This window comes from Pipistrellus kuhlii, unplaced genomic scaffold, assembly GCF_014108245.1.
Source record: "Pipistrellus kuhlii isolate mPipKuh1 unplaced genomic scaffold, mPipKuh1.p scaffold_m20_p_6, whole genome shotgun sequence".
NCBI lineage: Eukaryota > Metazoa > Chordata > Mammalia > Chiroptera > Vespertilionidae > Pipistrellus > Pipistrellus kuhlii.
Genome location: NW_023425562.1, coordinates 25,604,055 through 25,621,082, shown reverse-complemented (window position 1 = coordinate 25,621,082; position 17,028 = coordinate 25,604,055). Strand labels below are relative to the sequence as shown.

Below are 17,028 nucleotides of genomic sequence, written 5' to 3'. Positions count from 1 at the left end.
CTTGTGTTTTCATGAGGCTTAGCTATGCTTTGTCATTGCAACCCTCATGCTAAGTCTTGTGAAATCCCAATTTTGTCCCAGGATTTTGCAGATGGTGGTGGTGGTGGTGATGGTGGGGCACACACACACAATCTCATGGTCACAGTGAGACTATTTATGGCCATAATTTGTGCTCCTGAACACCCTGTGGGATCAAGCTAAAGCCAGTCTCTAGTTTTGACTCCATCTTTACTTAGCTTATTCTGTTCCCTCACTTTTTTTCTCCCGAGGCACTCTCCCAATAAACTACTTGCCCCAGAATCCCCTACTCAGGCTCTGCTTATAGGAAAGAAATGCAGGGCAGAGGGGATGGAGGGAGATTTGCAAATCAAAGTATTTTGAATAAAATTAGCATATGTCCTTGTCCATAAATATCTTCCCTAGCTGCACATCTGGAATCACCCAAGCTATTCTCATGTCAGAGTGTCTCACTGGTCTCCTCTCATTTATTCTCTCCTCACTCCTTTCTTTCCTGGTTGCCAAAAGGAGCTCCAAATTGTCCTTGCTATTTCATGTAGCCATCCAGTCTTCCCCTCGTTCTAGATTCCAAACTTAACTCCAGGCCCACTTTGGCAAAGCAAAGCTAGTCAGCAATTCAGATGAACAAGAGGGGGCCTCATTCATGGTTGCTGTGGCTGTGAATAGCAATCAAGTGTGTTCCTTCGTTACACATATGGCCTGTGTGAGAAGCAAACACACTGTGTTCAATTCATGGTATGTGTGCTCCTTGGATTATGTCTTCTAAATGCTTATGACCATTCACTGCCCTCCTAAGAATAAAACTCTGACCTTAGAATATAAGGCCCTCCTGGTCTGACCTCCTGATTTCCTGCTCTCCTCTGCTTGCTTCCCACTTTCCATTCATGCAGCTAGACTCTCTCCCTTTCTTGAGTGTGACAAGGTCTTTCCTGACTCAAGGCCTTTGCACTAGTTGGCCCCCAGCGAAGCTCTTTCCCCATCTTCTCCTGGCTATAAACACTTACTGGACCTTAGGTCTCAGTTCAAGTGCTTCTTCCTCAGAGAGGTTGCTCTGGCCTCCCAAATTAAAGAAGGATTCCTCTTTTTAATGTCTTTCATGGCATTTATTACAGTGGTTATCAAGTTTATTTACATGCTTGTCTGTCCTTTCATTTGTTTCTTCTATTATATGTAAAAAGCAGGAAGGCTGTTAGTCACTGTATTCCCGGCGCCTGGGTCAATGCTTGCCTGGTGTTCAATATCAGTTTGTTGAATGAACCAAGCCGAGAACCATAACAAATTCACCTCCTCAAGTTTAGTTCAGGCCCCTCGGTGGTCTCCTGGCCTCAGAACATTACTCTTCTTCAAGGGCGACCTTTCCAAAGCGAGTATTGTCCACATTTACCGTGCCATTGGAGAGGCTCTCCTCGTGTAGGCTTCCGTGGCTTCGCTTTCAACGCGTTTTCCACGCCCGCCCCCGACGCCTCCCACACTCACAGGTTGCAAGACAGGACAGGCCTACAGGACTACAATTCCCACAATCCCGCACGGGCCAATGCCACATGATTGGCCGAACTCCCAGCAACATCCAATAAAACGTAACTTTGTTGACTTGTGCCCGAGTCCCGGAAGCGACAGTTCGGCGTCGGACTGGTTGCTCTGGAGCCGAGTCGCGTGCCCGCCTGCCTGCCCGCCTCCGCTATGGGGGCCGCCGAGAGCAGCGAGGGCCGCAGGGTGTCCTTCGGAATGGACGAGGAGGAGCGGGTCCGGGTGCTACAGGGCATCCGGGTGAGCGGGTCGCCGGTGGGCGCGAGGAGCGAGCGCGGCCGGGCCAGGGCGGGTGTGGAGGGCGCCCGAGGGTGAGGAGGCCGGGCCCACTAAGGGGCGGCGCGCCAGGAGAGCGTGTGTGCGCGCCTCGCTGGTGGAGCACTGCCTGCTCCGCGGCGGTGAGCATCCTTTTCTCCGCCCGGTAAATGGGGAAGGTGAGGCTTGGAAAATGCCCCGGGTCCCCGTGCCGGGAGTGGCTACCTTCAGGCTTCCCCACCGCGGGAGGAAAATTGGAGAGCGAGAGAGATGGTGAGGCCACATTCATGCCCCAGTTGACCCAACTGTCACGGACCTGAATCTGTTCCACCGCACACCACGTGTATGCGTCTTGTGTGCACAGGAGATGCTGCTGCCAACCCAGGACACCTGCAACAGCTTCTCAACATTGCAGCCAAAGGGGCACGTTTAGAAGTTGTAATTCAAGTCATACACCCTTCCTTGCTTAAAATCCCAAGCAAGGGCCCCCCACTTCCCATTTTTTAAGATCTTCACTGGAGGACATGTTTATTGATTTTTTAAAGAGGTGTGTGTGTGTGTGTGTGTGTGTGTGTGTGTGTGTGTGGCAGGAGTGGAGGGGAGATCTCGGTGTGAAGTGTGAGAAAGAAACTTGATCGGTTGCCTCCTCCCTATGCAGGAACCCACAACCTTCTGATGTACTGGACTGTACTCCAAACAACTGAACCACCAGGCCAGGCCTTCAGCAAGCGTTTCAATGAAGGCCTGGCACATTTAAGACGAAAAGGAATGATCTTACCTTATTTTACAAAGCCGTGCTGCTGATTTCTCTGGCCTGCCTGATTTCCCACCCCCCATCTAGTCACCAGCCTTAGGACCTCCTTGTCGTAGCAAGATGTCAGCTTGCTCCAAGCACAGGACCTCTGCATTTGCTGTTGGTCTTTATTTATTTATTTATTTATTTATTTTATTTTTAACATAATTTATTAGTTTTCAGGTAATAAGCATAAACATATGTTTCTATAACGTCCTCTAATTCTGTTGTAAGGATGATTGTATATTAACAAACATCTAAATGTCTTACCAATTGAATTTAGGGGCAATAATATAGGATCATAAAAACATTTATTTCTAATTTCTTCATTAGAAACAACAATGTAAAGCCCTAATTTATTAATGTATCTTGCTGAGAAAATAGGTTTTAAGATTCTAAATTTAGATTTTGATGATTTTTAAATGAATCCTTGGTTTTTCCTATTTCCCCGAAAATTAGTTACAATTTTGAGTATAGTCATATAGCAACCACAATCCAGTTAACTGCTGAGGGTCGTTTTCAAATCATGTCCTTTCCAACATTTTTCTGAAGTCGGTTTCTGGCTAGTTCCATCAGTACCAAGGGTTCTTGTATGATGATTGCAGGGTAATGTTTGCCTAGTAGTTCAATTTCCACTTGTCCTACCTTACTGAGCTCCGTAGGGATGTTTGCAAAGCCAGACTCTTCTGGATGCTGTAACTGTAGCTTTCAGACATGGTGTTGTCAACCACCTTGCCATTGTGCCAGATGCTTTCCCTTTCCCTCCAGATCTACATCGTCCATTGCCAAGGTGAGACAGTCCAGTCTCTGTCTCTGCCCCTTGGATTTAATGTGTTTCACTGCTTGCTTTCCTATGAAATCTGCTGGCTACATCACTGTTCTGGTTAATGGTTCCTTTATAGGCTCTATCCCACCCCCTCTTCACGCCCCTCCCCTCCCCCAGCTTTTCTTATGTCCAGCTCTTATCATTCTTGCTATAGTTAAAATATCTCAGTATCCTTCCTTCACCACTTAATCTAAAGTCCCTCCCCACCCACACTGTCACACATCTAATATTTTCATAGTGCGTAACACCATTTGAAACTACTATTAATAATTTACTTGTTTATTGTGTTTCCCAATACATGATCCGCTCTGAGGCTAAGGCTTTTGTCTGATTAATAGAAGTAGCTCATATTTGAATGCTTATTGGGGGCATGGGATACATAAATGTCCTCTCATTTAATTTTCAACTGCCCTGTGAGAGATGTAGAATTCTATATGCCCATTTTATAGTCTAAAGACAACTGAGGCACCGAGAGATGAAGTAACTTATCCAGGATCACCTAAGTGAAAGCGGTAGAACTGGATTGAAGTAGGCAACTCGGGCCTGTTCATTGAATGCTGTATACTTCCTCCTACATTTGTGTCTGGCAAAAAGTGGGTGCTTTGTAAATGTTGAGTGACTGAATGGATGAACTCAGTGAAACAGAGACTGAGTGTAAATGGAGTGCACAGAGCTGGGTGTAGGCGAGTTAGTTAGGAGGTGGTTCAGAAAAAGACATGGGGGTGGGGTGTGTGGCGGGAGGGTATGAAATCCTAGGAGCTGCCTACGATGAAATGAAGATGTGCGTTGAAGAGTTTAGAGAAAGTACAGAGGTACAGAGTGTTTTTATCGTAGAGTGGGGGCCTCCACTCTGCCTGGCATAGTCTTTAGCAAATACATTTGGTGCCTCCTGGTGTTACCTAATCTTAACCCGATTCCTGCCAAAGACAAAATGAGGTTGGTGTTGGAAGACTGAGAGGCAGGAACCTTAATTGAAATTTAGAAAGATACCCTTGGCCTTGGCTCTGTTTGGGTGCTCTCCCACCTTTGTCACCTGGTATCCTGGTTTGGGGAATGTTGGAAAGTTACGTCAGTGGGATTTTTCTAAGGTTCAGGAGACTCCCTTAAGAAGTGATTTCCTTTATGTTGACAGAGGAACATCTACTTTTTGGGTGTCAGACAGGTGCATTTTATTTCTAATTTTCTTGACATGTCTGCAAAGTATAAATTCTCTTTAAAGATGGAGAATCAGGCTTAGAGAGGTTAAGGAATTCGTCCAAGGCATTACCCAAGAAACTTATAGGACTTTTATCCAGATCTTTTGGGTGCAAAAATCAGCCTTTTCTCACTACTCCAGCTCCTTCCCCACCACTGATATGCAAGACAGCAAGAAAATTCTGAGATAAAGCCTCTACCTGTCCTACTAGTGCTGGGGCCTCATTTAGTTCTACCAGAGGTTGTTCAAATGAGAGGAGGTCTCAGGTTGACTGTTGGGCAAATTCATTAGAGAATAAATGACTAGTCCTGAGTCACACTGTGGAGTGCATGCCATGACGACCCCTCCCCCTTGGCACCCCCCCCCCCCCCCCCGACTTCTTCCCCCACTTCCTTATATTCCTGGAGATCAGAGAAAAGTAGGTGACAGCAATGAAGTGTTTTGGTGTAGTGACTGTTTGCAAAGTTATTTAAGGCTTGGGGAGTTCACTTTGTCTTTAGGCAGATGAGTAAAAATCAGTAGACAAGTCCTGGCTGGTTTGGCTCAGTGTATAGAGTGTCCCAGGTTCAATTCCGGTCAAGGGCACATGAGGGGCTGGGGGTTGGGGGGGTTGGGAGGGGCGGCAGGGCGGGGCAGGAGGCAACCAGTCAATGATTCTCACTCATTGATGTTTCTCTCTCTCTCTCTCTCTCTCTCTCTCTCTCTCTCTCTCTCTCTCTCTCATTTCCTCTCTGAAATTAATAAAAAACAATATTAAAAAAATCAGTAGACAAGATTGTTGGATATAAAATAAGAAGTTAATTTAATAGAGGTTAGATGCCAAAGAAGAATATCTGCCCCAGCTCCTTCAGAGAAAGTTAAATATTCATAAAGACCACTTGTATTTAATCCCCTGGGCCTGGGCCTGGAAAGTGCTCTAGTTCCCTTAAAATGAAATGCTAGGTCCTTACTAGTTTGCACACTTATTTGCATAAATTTACATAGTGAGTTCAAGCCCTATTTTCTTAGAAGGTAAAAAGAAATTTAATTAATACAAAATGCTGCAATTATATGCAACTTGTTTCCAGAGCAAACGTGTGAAATACATAAGATTTCATTTCTACAATTATTATTTAACCTCCTCTTCCAATAAGAAAAGAAGGCACACATGTGGCAATAATGTCCTAATCATGTCCTTTTCTCTGCCCAGTGTGAGCAGCCATCTTTGGTGATTCAACTGAAATTGGTTGCTCCTCAATTTCCAGGCTCCTCACTGTCTTCAGCCTTTTCCCTTCCAACCACTAGATGGCTCTTCCCTAGTCATTTCCCCAGCCTGCCGCTTCAGGTGTTTTCCCAGGCTCATTTACACCCTTCATCACATAGACCATCATTTATTGCTCCTGTGAGGTCAGTCTGGGCCACTGCTGAGGGGAAGATCAAGGAGTATGTAGTAAGGCACACAAGAAACAGTTCCCAAACATGCCAACACCAGAGAAGCCACATGCTGAGCATTGTACTCATGGCTATCATTTATCCATCACCTCAGTAAAATGCTTCCTGTGAATGTGTGATTGCCAGACATAGGGCCTGGGTTTGCAGAGACAAAGGGGCAAAGCATAAGGTCCCTGCCTTCATGAAGACCTCAGCCCAGTAGGGAGGACAGACCAAAAGAAAGAAAGAAAAAAGGCAGAGGAATAAAAGAACTGTAAGTGCAATGAAAGAAACATAAAGAGTAATGGGGCCACCCACTAATAGGGATAGTCAGCTTATGCTGCTCTGAGGAGGCGACTTTGAAGATGTGCCTGAGCCAGCCAGGCAGTGTGCACATATTTACTCTTTGCTGAGTGTTTTGAGAGCAGATCCTAGATATTCCCCTTGCTGACCTTGTGAGATATTGTCATCCCCATCTCAGAGGTGAGGAAACAGGTTCAAGGAGGTGAAGTAACCCAAGGTGGGACCTGAATGCCAGAGAAGGCTGTTTATATCCTGGAGGCAACACTGCAGTTCTCTAATCAGGAGTGGAGCTTTGCAAAGATTGTATCTGATGACGGTGATTTTTCTTTTTTTAAGCAGCTGGTCCCCCCACAACTGCCCTCCTCTGCAGGCCTTGTTCCTTCCAATTGCCCTTCCCCTGCAGGCCTGATCACCCCTAACTGCCCTCCCTTGTAGGCCTGGTCCCTCCCGACCATCCTCCCTTGCTGGCCAACTTGTGGCGGCCATCTTGTGTCCACATGGAGGCAGCCATCTTGTGTGTTGGATTGTCAGTTAATTTGCATATTACCCTTTTATTGGATAGGATTCGCCCATTTCAATGATTTTTTTTTTTTTTTAAGCAAACTTATAAAGTTGAGCAACTGTAATCACAGTCGGAATTTAGAATATTTGTAAGACCTAAAAAGATCCCTTGTGCCTATTTCTCCGGTCCCACTTCCAGCCTCAGATCACCGTTAATCCTGCCTCCATGCATTTATGTTTTCTGACATCTTATGTAAATGCACTCATACATCTTTTACCGCTGGCTTTCACTTAGCACAATATTTTTGGTGTTGGTTCATTGAAGTTGAAGCATGTATCAGTAGTTTCTTTTTTTTTGCTGGCCATATCCCCTTACATGTTGCATGGGTGCTTATAACTCACTACTTCCAATGGAACTCACCCACGACCCCTCTTATTCCACCTAGAAATTACCCTGTTTGCTAGGTTGTGAGTGGCTTTACCCAGACCCTCTTCCGGAAAGCTGGATCCTGCATTTCTCTTTTTCTACAATTAACGACAGATCTTGAGTTCTCCTTTCCCACTGTTTATCTCCTTCTTATCCTTTGTTTTATCCTCTCTTTATCCTTCTCTTTACCTCAGTTTAGATCCATTCCATCTTCCTCTTAGCCATCTGATAAATTGTTCTTTCTCCCCATAGGCTTGCCTCCCACAAATCTATACCTCCTGGTGCTAGCAGGGAAATTTTTTAAAGGAAAAATTTTAAAGGAAAATTTTTAACATGTTTCAGCCAAATGGTAAAATTCAGACAGTTTGAAATGAGGCACCTAGGGAAAAGAACATCTTTCTCTTTCACCTTGTCAGTCCTGCTCTGAGGCAGCCCCTGTTACCAGCTTCTTGCCTCAGTGATTCTTCAGAGTTAAAGCTAATTGTGGTGCTCCCTTCCTTCCCATCATTACAAGCTCCCCATTGCCTCTAGGTCAAAGGCAGATTTCTCCCTTCCGAAAGCCCTCTGCATGTTGGCACCACTTTCTACCTCTTGCTACACATCCTGGCAGGGAGGACACTTGCTCTTGCTGTACTCTTACCCGTTTCATGCTTCTGTGTCTGTATTCTGTTCTCAGCCTGCAGTACTTTCGCTTTGACTGGCTAAATTCCTCTTCATCCTTAGGATCAATTCAAGTGCTACCTTTCGTGATGTCACTGCCCCACCTCTCACTGGTCACCATCCTTGGTCCTGGAGATCCTGTGTTCACCTCCCAGTGCTTATTACTCTGAGCAGAGATGATCTCTTTCTTGCTTACTCCTTTACTGCCACTGACAGACCTGACTCCGTATAAGCTTGTTTTCCTGGAAATTGCCCTGGGTGCTCAGCCTGACAGGAGCCTTAGGCCCTGCTAGGAGAGAGCAGTGAGCTGCAATTTTATCTCCTGGCACCCAGTGGGTCCTTAGAAAGTGGTGCTCTGAGAGGCCATGGGCATGGCTGTGCAGACCTAGCTAACTGCTGACTCACCACAGACCTTGGGCAAGCTGCCTCTCTGCGCCACGCCTGCTCCATTCCTTGCTTGAGGAGGACGCCTCTCCTGCCCATGGGGGAGCTGGTGCATTAGTCAATGCGAAGAATAGTGCTTAGGAGCTGCCTCCACATTGTTTCTTCTCAAATGTGTCTAGATGAGTAATATTTTAAGACTAACAAGTGCTAATTTTCATATTGACATTTTCCTAATTTAAGTAGGCTTTCTGTTTTATAAGTACGTACATATTCCTCTTCTACTCTCTACCCTGGGGCTCAATAAAACACCATAAACTGGGAAATGTGACTTTCAGAAATATATCTATATATCTATATATCTATATCTATATCTAGCTATGTTTTACTATTATTTTCTAAATTTTGAATTGGCCCTTCTATACACATGGTTACTCGTCACCTCAGAGTGGCTCTTTTACTGCCTGTCTTCACTGTACAAGTGTCACTGTTAGGTGCCCTAGCTTTGGATGGGGGTCTTGGTGCCAGCACTTAGGACTTCCTGTAATCTTGGGTGAATTGTTTCACCTCCCCAACTCCAACTTCTTCATCTGTAAAATAGGAATGTACCTAGACTGGGCCTGGCGTGTGGGGCATGCTCAACAAATACTAGGTACGGGCTGTTTTTATCATTATCTTTAGAGGCCCAATGCACGAAATTCGTGCAAGGGAAGGCCTTTGTAGCCCTGGCTGCCTCACGACCCTGCCCCCCCAACCTGCACCTGCCTTAGCCTGGCATTGCCCACGTCTGCCGCCCCCCACCCCCATTCTCTGGTTCCATGGAGCGTTCCCTCCCCCACCCCCCACCCCCAATTGATTGCCCCACAGAGGGTAGCTTGGTCCTCCTTCTGTGGGGTGATCATGGGGTGATGGTGGGCTCCCGACCAATCGCATGGCACCTGCCTTGGCTGGCCTGGCGCCAGTGCGTGTCATAGCTTCCGGCTGGTCATTCTGCTGTTCAGTAGATTTGCACATTGTGCTTTTATTATTATAGATAGGAAGCCCTGTCATCACTCTAGAATTGTGTGCTTCTTCTGTAGCTATGAGCTTTGTTGCCCCTTCTGGAGTTTGGGGACATCACCTCCTCTCTGGTCTGCCCCTCAGCACTTTGTTGCCAGGGATTCCCTGTTTTTCTACATGCAACCTCTTGCAGCTTCCTGTGCAGTCTGTCTGTTTGCCTGTGAAACAGAGCTGCTTGGATGGACCACCCCCCCCCCCCCCACCACACACACACACACACACACACAAGAACTATTCTTGGCTCAGTGTAGATACCCTGTCTCCAGTTAGCCAGGTTTGTGTTTTTCTGTCACCTTTCCCTCATTTAGTCCTTTAAGACTTTTTCTTCTTTTAAGATACATCTTATTTTTAAACTAGAGGCTCAGTGCACAAAAATCGTGCACTTGGTGGGGGGGGGGGGCTTCAGCCAAGCCTGCAGCCCTCTCACAGTCTGGGAGCCCTCGGGGGATGTCCAACTGACAGCTTAGGCCCACTCCCCGTCAGCTGGACATCCTTAGTGCTGCCGAGATGCGAGAGAGGCTCCTGCCACCACTGCTGCACTCGTCAGCCGTGAGCCTGGCTCTCCCCTTGTGGGAGTGCACTGATCACTAGGAGGCAGCTGCCCCCTGGTGAGCATCTGCCCCCTGGTGATCAGTGCGTATCATAGTGACCGGCTGTTAGGCCATTCGGTTGATTTGCATATTAGCCTTTTATCATATAGGATGACACCTGCTTATAATTTCTCACGAGTACTTTCAGGCTTTTTCAAGCCTCCATATACAAGCATACTCTTTCCTTTTTATAGTATACATGAGATCATACTGTATACTCCCCCCTGTAAAAGGCTTCTTTCACCTGTCCAGTGCACTGGTCAGCTGCCAGGTCTTCAATCATTTTATTTCCTTGGTGTCTCTTGTATCCATTTCCTCCGCGCACTTCTGTGATTGCATTTCTGTCCTCTTAGTCCTGATGTGCACTGTTGGTGCCAGACTATTCTGTGCAAGGCGAAGCTTGAGTTCCTCTTCAGAAACCATTGGCAGCTCCCAGTTGACTGCAGAATAAATTACAGCCTCCTTACCTTGTCATTCAAGGCGCTCACCGAGGGAGCCCACCAGCCTCTCATCTGGGTTTCTTTATGGACCTGTGCTATGTGAGGCGGAACCTTGGACCTCGCTGAGTGTCGTTCCTCTTTGCTCTCACCCCTTCTCTGCAGTCATGTTTTTAAAAGCCCAAGTCAGGCCATCTTCCTTCCAGCCGGAACTTAGGGTTCCTTTAATAGAACTCCCAGGCACCTTATTTGAGCTTCATAAACCTGACAACTTAGTAGCTTGTGTCATCTGTATGAGTTTATTTTGCCCACCCTATTGGACCATAAGCTCTTTGAATGTAAAGCTCTTGGCTATTATATCTTTACATGCTCCATTGCATTAGTGTGTTATGAACATGTGGCTTTAGTAAATACTTATATAGTTTATGTCTTTAACAAATATTGAGCATCTCCAGTGTGCTGTGCACTCTCTAGGCACTAAAGGTAAAGCAAGAGCAAAACAGAACTTGCTCCCATGGAGCTTATATTCTGGTGGTAGTCACGGCAAACAAGTGGTCAAATGTGAGTTATGGCTTCTCAGCAATCCCGACTCCTCCCTTGCTTTAGATTTGCAATAGTTGTCCCTTCTAGGGCCCTTCCTGCCCGTGAGTGCTGCTTTGCAAGTGCATTTCCCCTTGCTGTTGTCGTGGGGTCACATCCTTTTACCCCACAGAAGACTGGCTAGGGAGTTAAGCAGCCTGGCTTGCACTCTGTGAGCTTCATGGCCTGGGCACGTGCTTTACCCTTTCTGTGCCTTGGTTTCCTCTACTGGGAGATGGGTGTTGCTTGTAGTTATTATGACTCTGACCTTCTCCATTATAGTGGGTCAGCAGGACACTGCTCACGCCTGTCACGGTTCTTCCATCCAGTGCTAGATAAGTCCCACTTGTGATTTTTCTGGCAGCACCTTTCTCTTCTAGCCTTTTAGTCATGGAGTAGCCACATGACTTACTGATAGATCTCTGTGGTTTAATAAATAAACCTCTAGTCCCCTCTTTGGGAACTTGCCTCTAAAGTAAGCGAGGAAAGCGTTTGGTTGCAGCCATGCAATTTCAATCGTGAGGATGTGGGGTCTGGGTTCCCAATAGCATTTGTTAGGACAGATGTGGTGAGGTCTCTCATGTTTGTGACTTCAATTGAGGCCTGACTTTGGCTGTTGATGGCCTGCCTGGGCTAGGGCTGTGGGCTGGAGAAGGGAGGAGAGAGAGTCCCTTCTTGGGCTCTGTGTTGTCCGTGGAGACCTGTGGAGCTGCCAGCCAACTGCACCATGGTGGTGACATAGGAAGGCCCCTCTTCTTGAAATACTGTGTTACTCTACACTGCGGACAGGAGGTCGGAGCTGGAGGGTGCTGTAAAACAATCTTCCTAATTTAATTTTGAACAGATTACACATGTAGAACACTTAGAACAGTGTTCAGTTTATAGTATACTAGAGGCCCGGTGCATGCATTTCTGCATGGGTGGGATCCAGCCGGCCTGTCGCCCATTGGGCTGGGCTGGTCGGTGGGGGGGAGGGTGCACAGGCAGCTGGCTAGCTGGCCTGGCTCCTGATCAGGGTATTGGGGGCTGATCAGGGGCTGGGCCAACCAGTATGAGGGGGCTGATTAGGGCCCAGATCAGGCTGGTTGGTTGCCACAGTGCGCATCATAGCCACTGGTTGTTCTGGTCGTTCCATGTTCTGGTCACTGAGCTTTTATATATATATATAGATGGTGAATGTTACCTATTATTATTACAATAGTCCCTTTATCCACAGTTCTGTTTTCATGAGTTGCCCCTGGTCAATCAACTGTGGTTAGAAAATATTAAATGGAAAATTCCAGAAATAAAAAATTCATAAGTTTTAAATTGTGCCCTGTTCTGAGTAGTGTGATGAAATTTCACACTGTCCCATCTGGATGTGAAAGATCCCTTTGTCCAGTATATCCATGCGGTATGTACAGAACAATCAGCTAATTTGAGAGAGAGAAACCACGTTCCCATTACTTTTATGACAGTATATTATTATAATTATTATATTTTATTATTGGTTTTTTTATTTATTTCTTGCTGTACATAATTTATGAATTAAATTTTATTGTAGGTATATATAGGAAAAACCAGTCTATACAGGGCTTGGTACTATTATGGTTTCAGGCACCCACCAGGGGGTTCTAGAACATATCCTTTGTGGATAAAGGGAACTAATATATTATTAATTTAGGTATTTTACATCCAGTATGTGCCTGGTATGGATTATAATTAATATTTATATAGTGCTTTGCAGTTTCGCATTATAGCCAATATTGGTTTTTACTTTGTGCCAACTGCTTTATGTAGATTGCTCCATTTAATCCTCACAACAACTCAACAGTCTATGCCATTAATTATTTCCATCTCACAGATGAAGAAACTGACTTAGAGATAAGAAGTCCCTTGTCCAAGGTCAAGGGACTTCTTATCTCAAAGCTTAGTTTGGATTCAGACCCAGGCCCTTCTGAGCCCAAAGCACTTAATTCCTGAGATGTATCACAGGGATTCCCATTTTGTAAGTGAGAGAGGTGATGCCCAGAGAAGCTGAAGAATTGGGTGAAGGCCACACAGCTGGAGTATAGGCAGCAGTCCTCTTTCCTTGCACTGCTGTGGATTTGGCCTTCCATCTCCTGACCACTAGGACCGTATCTGGCCAGCTATGATGGCACAGTGACCACTGGGCCTTTAGCATCGAGTTCCAGACCCGTCTGGCTCTGGAAGCCTTCATTCTGGTTCTGTTGGTACAGGGAGCACTGTCCAGATGGTGTTTATTCTCACATGACTACTGTGTGTGTATGTATATTTGTTGATTAAAAATATTACTTGCTCTATTTTGTAGCAACATTTTAAAATATTGCTTTTTAAATACAAATCTCCTACTGCCAGTAAGAAGCGTGCCAATGTTTTCCTTAACCCCTCACTCACCTAGTAATATGGTTCAGATGATACCACCTGAGCTGGGGCTAGGAGATCAGTCTGGGACTCACCTGTGTAGAACTCCACCGGAGCTGTTCTGGCCCGTGGATCAATTGTGATCCTTTTCCAGGTTGTATGGTCTTGCCTTTGCCCGACTCTTTGGCCTGATCATCTGGTCCTACTCTCCTTCCTACGCACTGGCCTTCTGTCAGGCCCTTGGGCATGCCAGCTTCAGTTCTTTTAAAAGTTTCATTGTTTTAGCTTCTACATTTTTTGTATATGGCATGAGATAGGTGTTCAACTGCATTCTTTTACATGTGTAAATACAGTTGTACCAGCACTATTTGTTGAAGAGACTATTCTTTTTCTATTAAATTGTTATGGCACCTCTGGCCATAGATATATAGGTTTATTTATAAATTCTCAATTTTCTTCCTCTGCTGTATGTGCTTGGTCTTCTCTTGTCCTGTATCATTAATTAGCTATTTGATTTGCATCAATCTTAAATACTAAAGGGACTCATTTTTATCATCACCATCATTATTAATTTTTTTAGTTGCTAAAGAAATGTTCATGCTAAAGAATTAACACTCAGAAGCGTCCAAAGTGAAAGTCCTACCACAGCTGCTCCTGCCCCCACTTGCCGGACTTTGTTTTTTATGTGGCCTTTAGACTTTCATATTTGAACAGACACATGTATTTGTATGTATGCATATATGTGAAAGTTCAAATGAATTTCACATTTGTGAATATGCATAGGCATATTTATAATTGTTTGTCAGCATTTTTTATAATTGTATGTCTTTTTATAAAATTGAGATATACAAAGCATTCTATGACTTCACAAAATCACCAGTATATCTCATACATCCTTTTGTGAGTTACATGTCTTACTTCATTCTTTCTTAATGGTTCCATAATATTTCATAGAAGGTATACACCACCATTTCTTTAATCAGTTTTCTGTTGTTGCAATTTATATTGTTTTCTTTCCTTTTTTTTCTATTTCAATGCTGCTGTGTACATGTGGGAGCATTTTTCTCGGCTGGATACTTGGAATTGGAGTTACTGATTGTGACTTTTTGTCTTAAAGTCATTTTTACATTTTCCTCTCAACTGTGCTTTATGATGCTTTGCACATATTAGGCTCTTAGTAAATATTTACTGAAGTGAACACTTAGGGTTTTCATTCTTGATTTATCCTTAGCTACTATTTTATTTCAGTAAGCTGTTTTATGACACCCTCATGCCTATTTCACTTCCTCTAAAATGAATGAACGTTTTGGTTATTCAGTCTTTATTAGAGGGAACTAAGGTGAAATGAGTATGTGTGGCACTGGGGTGGTACACAGAGGTGAATAATTGAGTCCCTCAAGGTGTTTACAAACGATTAAGATGAGGCAGGTAGGTTGTGTGTATGTACCTAAGAGACACATATGAGTTCTAATGGGAGCGTTAAGGAAGTGGAGAAATGCTACTTCACTTAAGTGCTGTCAGGGAAGATCTCACAGAGGAGGGGACACTGAGATGCCCTTAAAGGAAAGGTAAGATTTGGGCAGGTGGAGGTGTGCTGGGGGTCGGGGGACTCCTGGTGGTTCTTGGCCGAGGAGCAGTGTCATGGGTGAGGGTGAGAAAAGTGAGAGCTCAGGTCCCCTTGAGTGCAGGGTGCAGGCAGGGAATAGCAAGAGATGAAGCTAGAGAACTGCAAGGGACCTGCTGTGATCGGTTTGGAATCCAGACAGGGCCATTACAAGAGGTTTTGGAATGAGATTATATTATTGGAGTTGGTCTTAAGGAAGTGGTATCAATGGTCAATCTGGGATATGGATAAAGAGTAGTCTTCATTAACAGAGGTTTCTATGATATAACTTTTTCCCATCCTTCAATTCTTCCCTTAGCTTTCTGAAAATGTGGTTAACCGCATGAAGAATTCCAGCCAGCCTTCCCAAGTGGGCCAGCTGACTTGTCCTCCTGCTCCTTCACCTTCCACAATTGACACCTCTAAAGGCCCAGAGAAAGGTATGGCAGGTTGTAGTGATTCTGTGGAAAGCTGGAGTGTGAAAGGAATGGAAAACCATTGCTCCTGTCAGAACATATGTGACAGCTAATGTGGCTCTGGTTTGTTTCTGGGTGATGCCAACAATTCCTTTCTGATAGCTGCTTTGGAGGAGGGTGTGGCTCCGAGCATGACAGATGCTGTCTGGTATAATCAGAGCAGCACAGGTCAGTCCGAGCTTCTGTGACTGGGGCCAAACTGTTTTGCCTTACTATTTCAGTTTCTCTGTAGGTAAAAAGTAAGGCTGAAGGGCTTGGTTTGACAACCCCTATAAGAAGTTGCTTTTAAGGATTCATAAGTGAAGCATAATCGTTAGTGTTGGTATGGTCTAAAGAATGATAGATTTATGTGAATTGGGACCTTTCGGGGAACTGAGTCGATGACTTTGGCGTCAGCTTCAGCAACTCTAACCTAGCCCACGTGCTCCCAGGGGGGCCTTGCACTCCACACCTCCTAGGAGTTCTTTTTGTACCCATGCAGGGCTCAAAGCTCATTTGTTCTCTACTCGTTTGTGCCTGTCACAAATAAGGAAACTTGTGCTTTTCTCTAAAAGGAACACAAAGGAACAAAAAGTTTAAGGAAACAAGTATAAAGGACAAAAATATAAAGATATTAGAAACCAAAAAGTCTTGGGGCAATTGCTGTTCTACTCAGTAAATACTGGCTTATGAGAAATTGGGTCCTAGCTATCACTTATAACTTGATGTGTATTTTTTTTAACCAGTTTGAGGAGCCAAGGCACTGTAGAGCATAAACTCTGTCTTACAGTGGGTAACTGTTCATTGCATTGTATGTGGCCTTGCATTAGAGTTATCATTTCTGCTAATCCTCCCTATTAGGTCATTAGATTATAGAAGGCAGGAACGATATCCTGTCCACTCAGCATTTACTGCAAGCTAAACGGATCAGGACATGTGCTTTGTACTGGGACACTGTGGCAGGTAGACAGGGACACCACTCTAGTTAAGGAGCCACACATGGAAATAACCCTGTAGATCACATGTATCATGTATGTTGCAACACTAAATACATGGCAAAAGTCTAAGGTAGCACAGAGCAGTGAGTGACTCATTATTTTAGGGCGGGGCCCCAAGGGGAGCTGACTTTTAAACTGGATTTTGATGAGCAAGTGAGACAAGGAGCTTTTGTAGTCGAAGGAACCGCTGAGCTAAAGCCAGCCCTTAAACTGGATTTTGAAAGAGCAGTGGTTGGTAGGCAGTTTGGGCATGGTGAGCAGCAGAGGCCCAGAGGTGGCACAGCCTGGCCTGTTTGGGGACCTAGCGATGGAGTACAAAGAAGAAGGAAAGGGGAGGTGTCCTGGAGACCTCCGCACATGGGCCAGAGAGCTCCGGCTTCATCCTTACGCCAGGGTGCCGGCTAGGTTGTCAACACCTCTGCCCCTGTATTGTCTGTCTCAGGGCTTCCTAAGCTTTAGAGCAAATCAGTACCTCCATTTGGACCCATCCCAAGATCTTTTTGAATATTCTGTTAGTGAAGGGGCTGAGCAAGGTTCTCAAAACCCGAATTACATGCCTCTCCTCTCCCCCATCCTTTATCAAAAGGGCTAGCTCCCATGATCTCTCTAGCTGACTGATTTGTTGAATGTGGGTCTAACTTAACCCA

The 17,028-nt window shown here is 45.2% G+C and overlaps 1 protein-coding gene across 5 annotated transcripts in view; it reads left to right on the top strand.

The window, feature by feature from the left end:
• Positions 1–1,621: 1,621 nt before the first annotated feature.
• The window catches only part of CHCHD6 (coiled-coil-helix-coiled-coil-helix domain containing 6), a 195,763-nt gene continuing 180,356 nt past the window's right edge, over positions 1,622–17,028 (top strand). For 2 of the 5 annotated variants that reach the window (XM_045574363.1, XM_045574359.1), the window contains exons 1-2: positions 1,622–1,785; positions 15,248–15,368. In XM_045574363.1, coding sequence (XP_045430319.1) covers positions 1,699–1,785; positions 15,248–15,368 — 208 coding nt within the window. In that variant the 5' untranslated portion in view covers positions 1,622–1,698. Of the gene's footprint in view, positions 1,786–1,954; positions 1,980–15,247; positions 15,369–17,028 lie in introns of those variants that run through there. The other 3 variants (XM_045574360.1, XM_045574361.1, XM_045574362.1) reach the window with 2 other exon arrangements.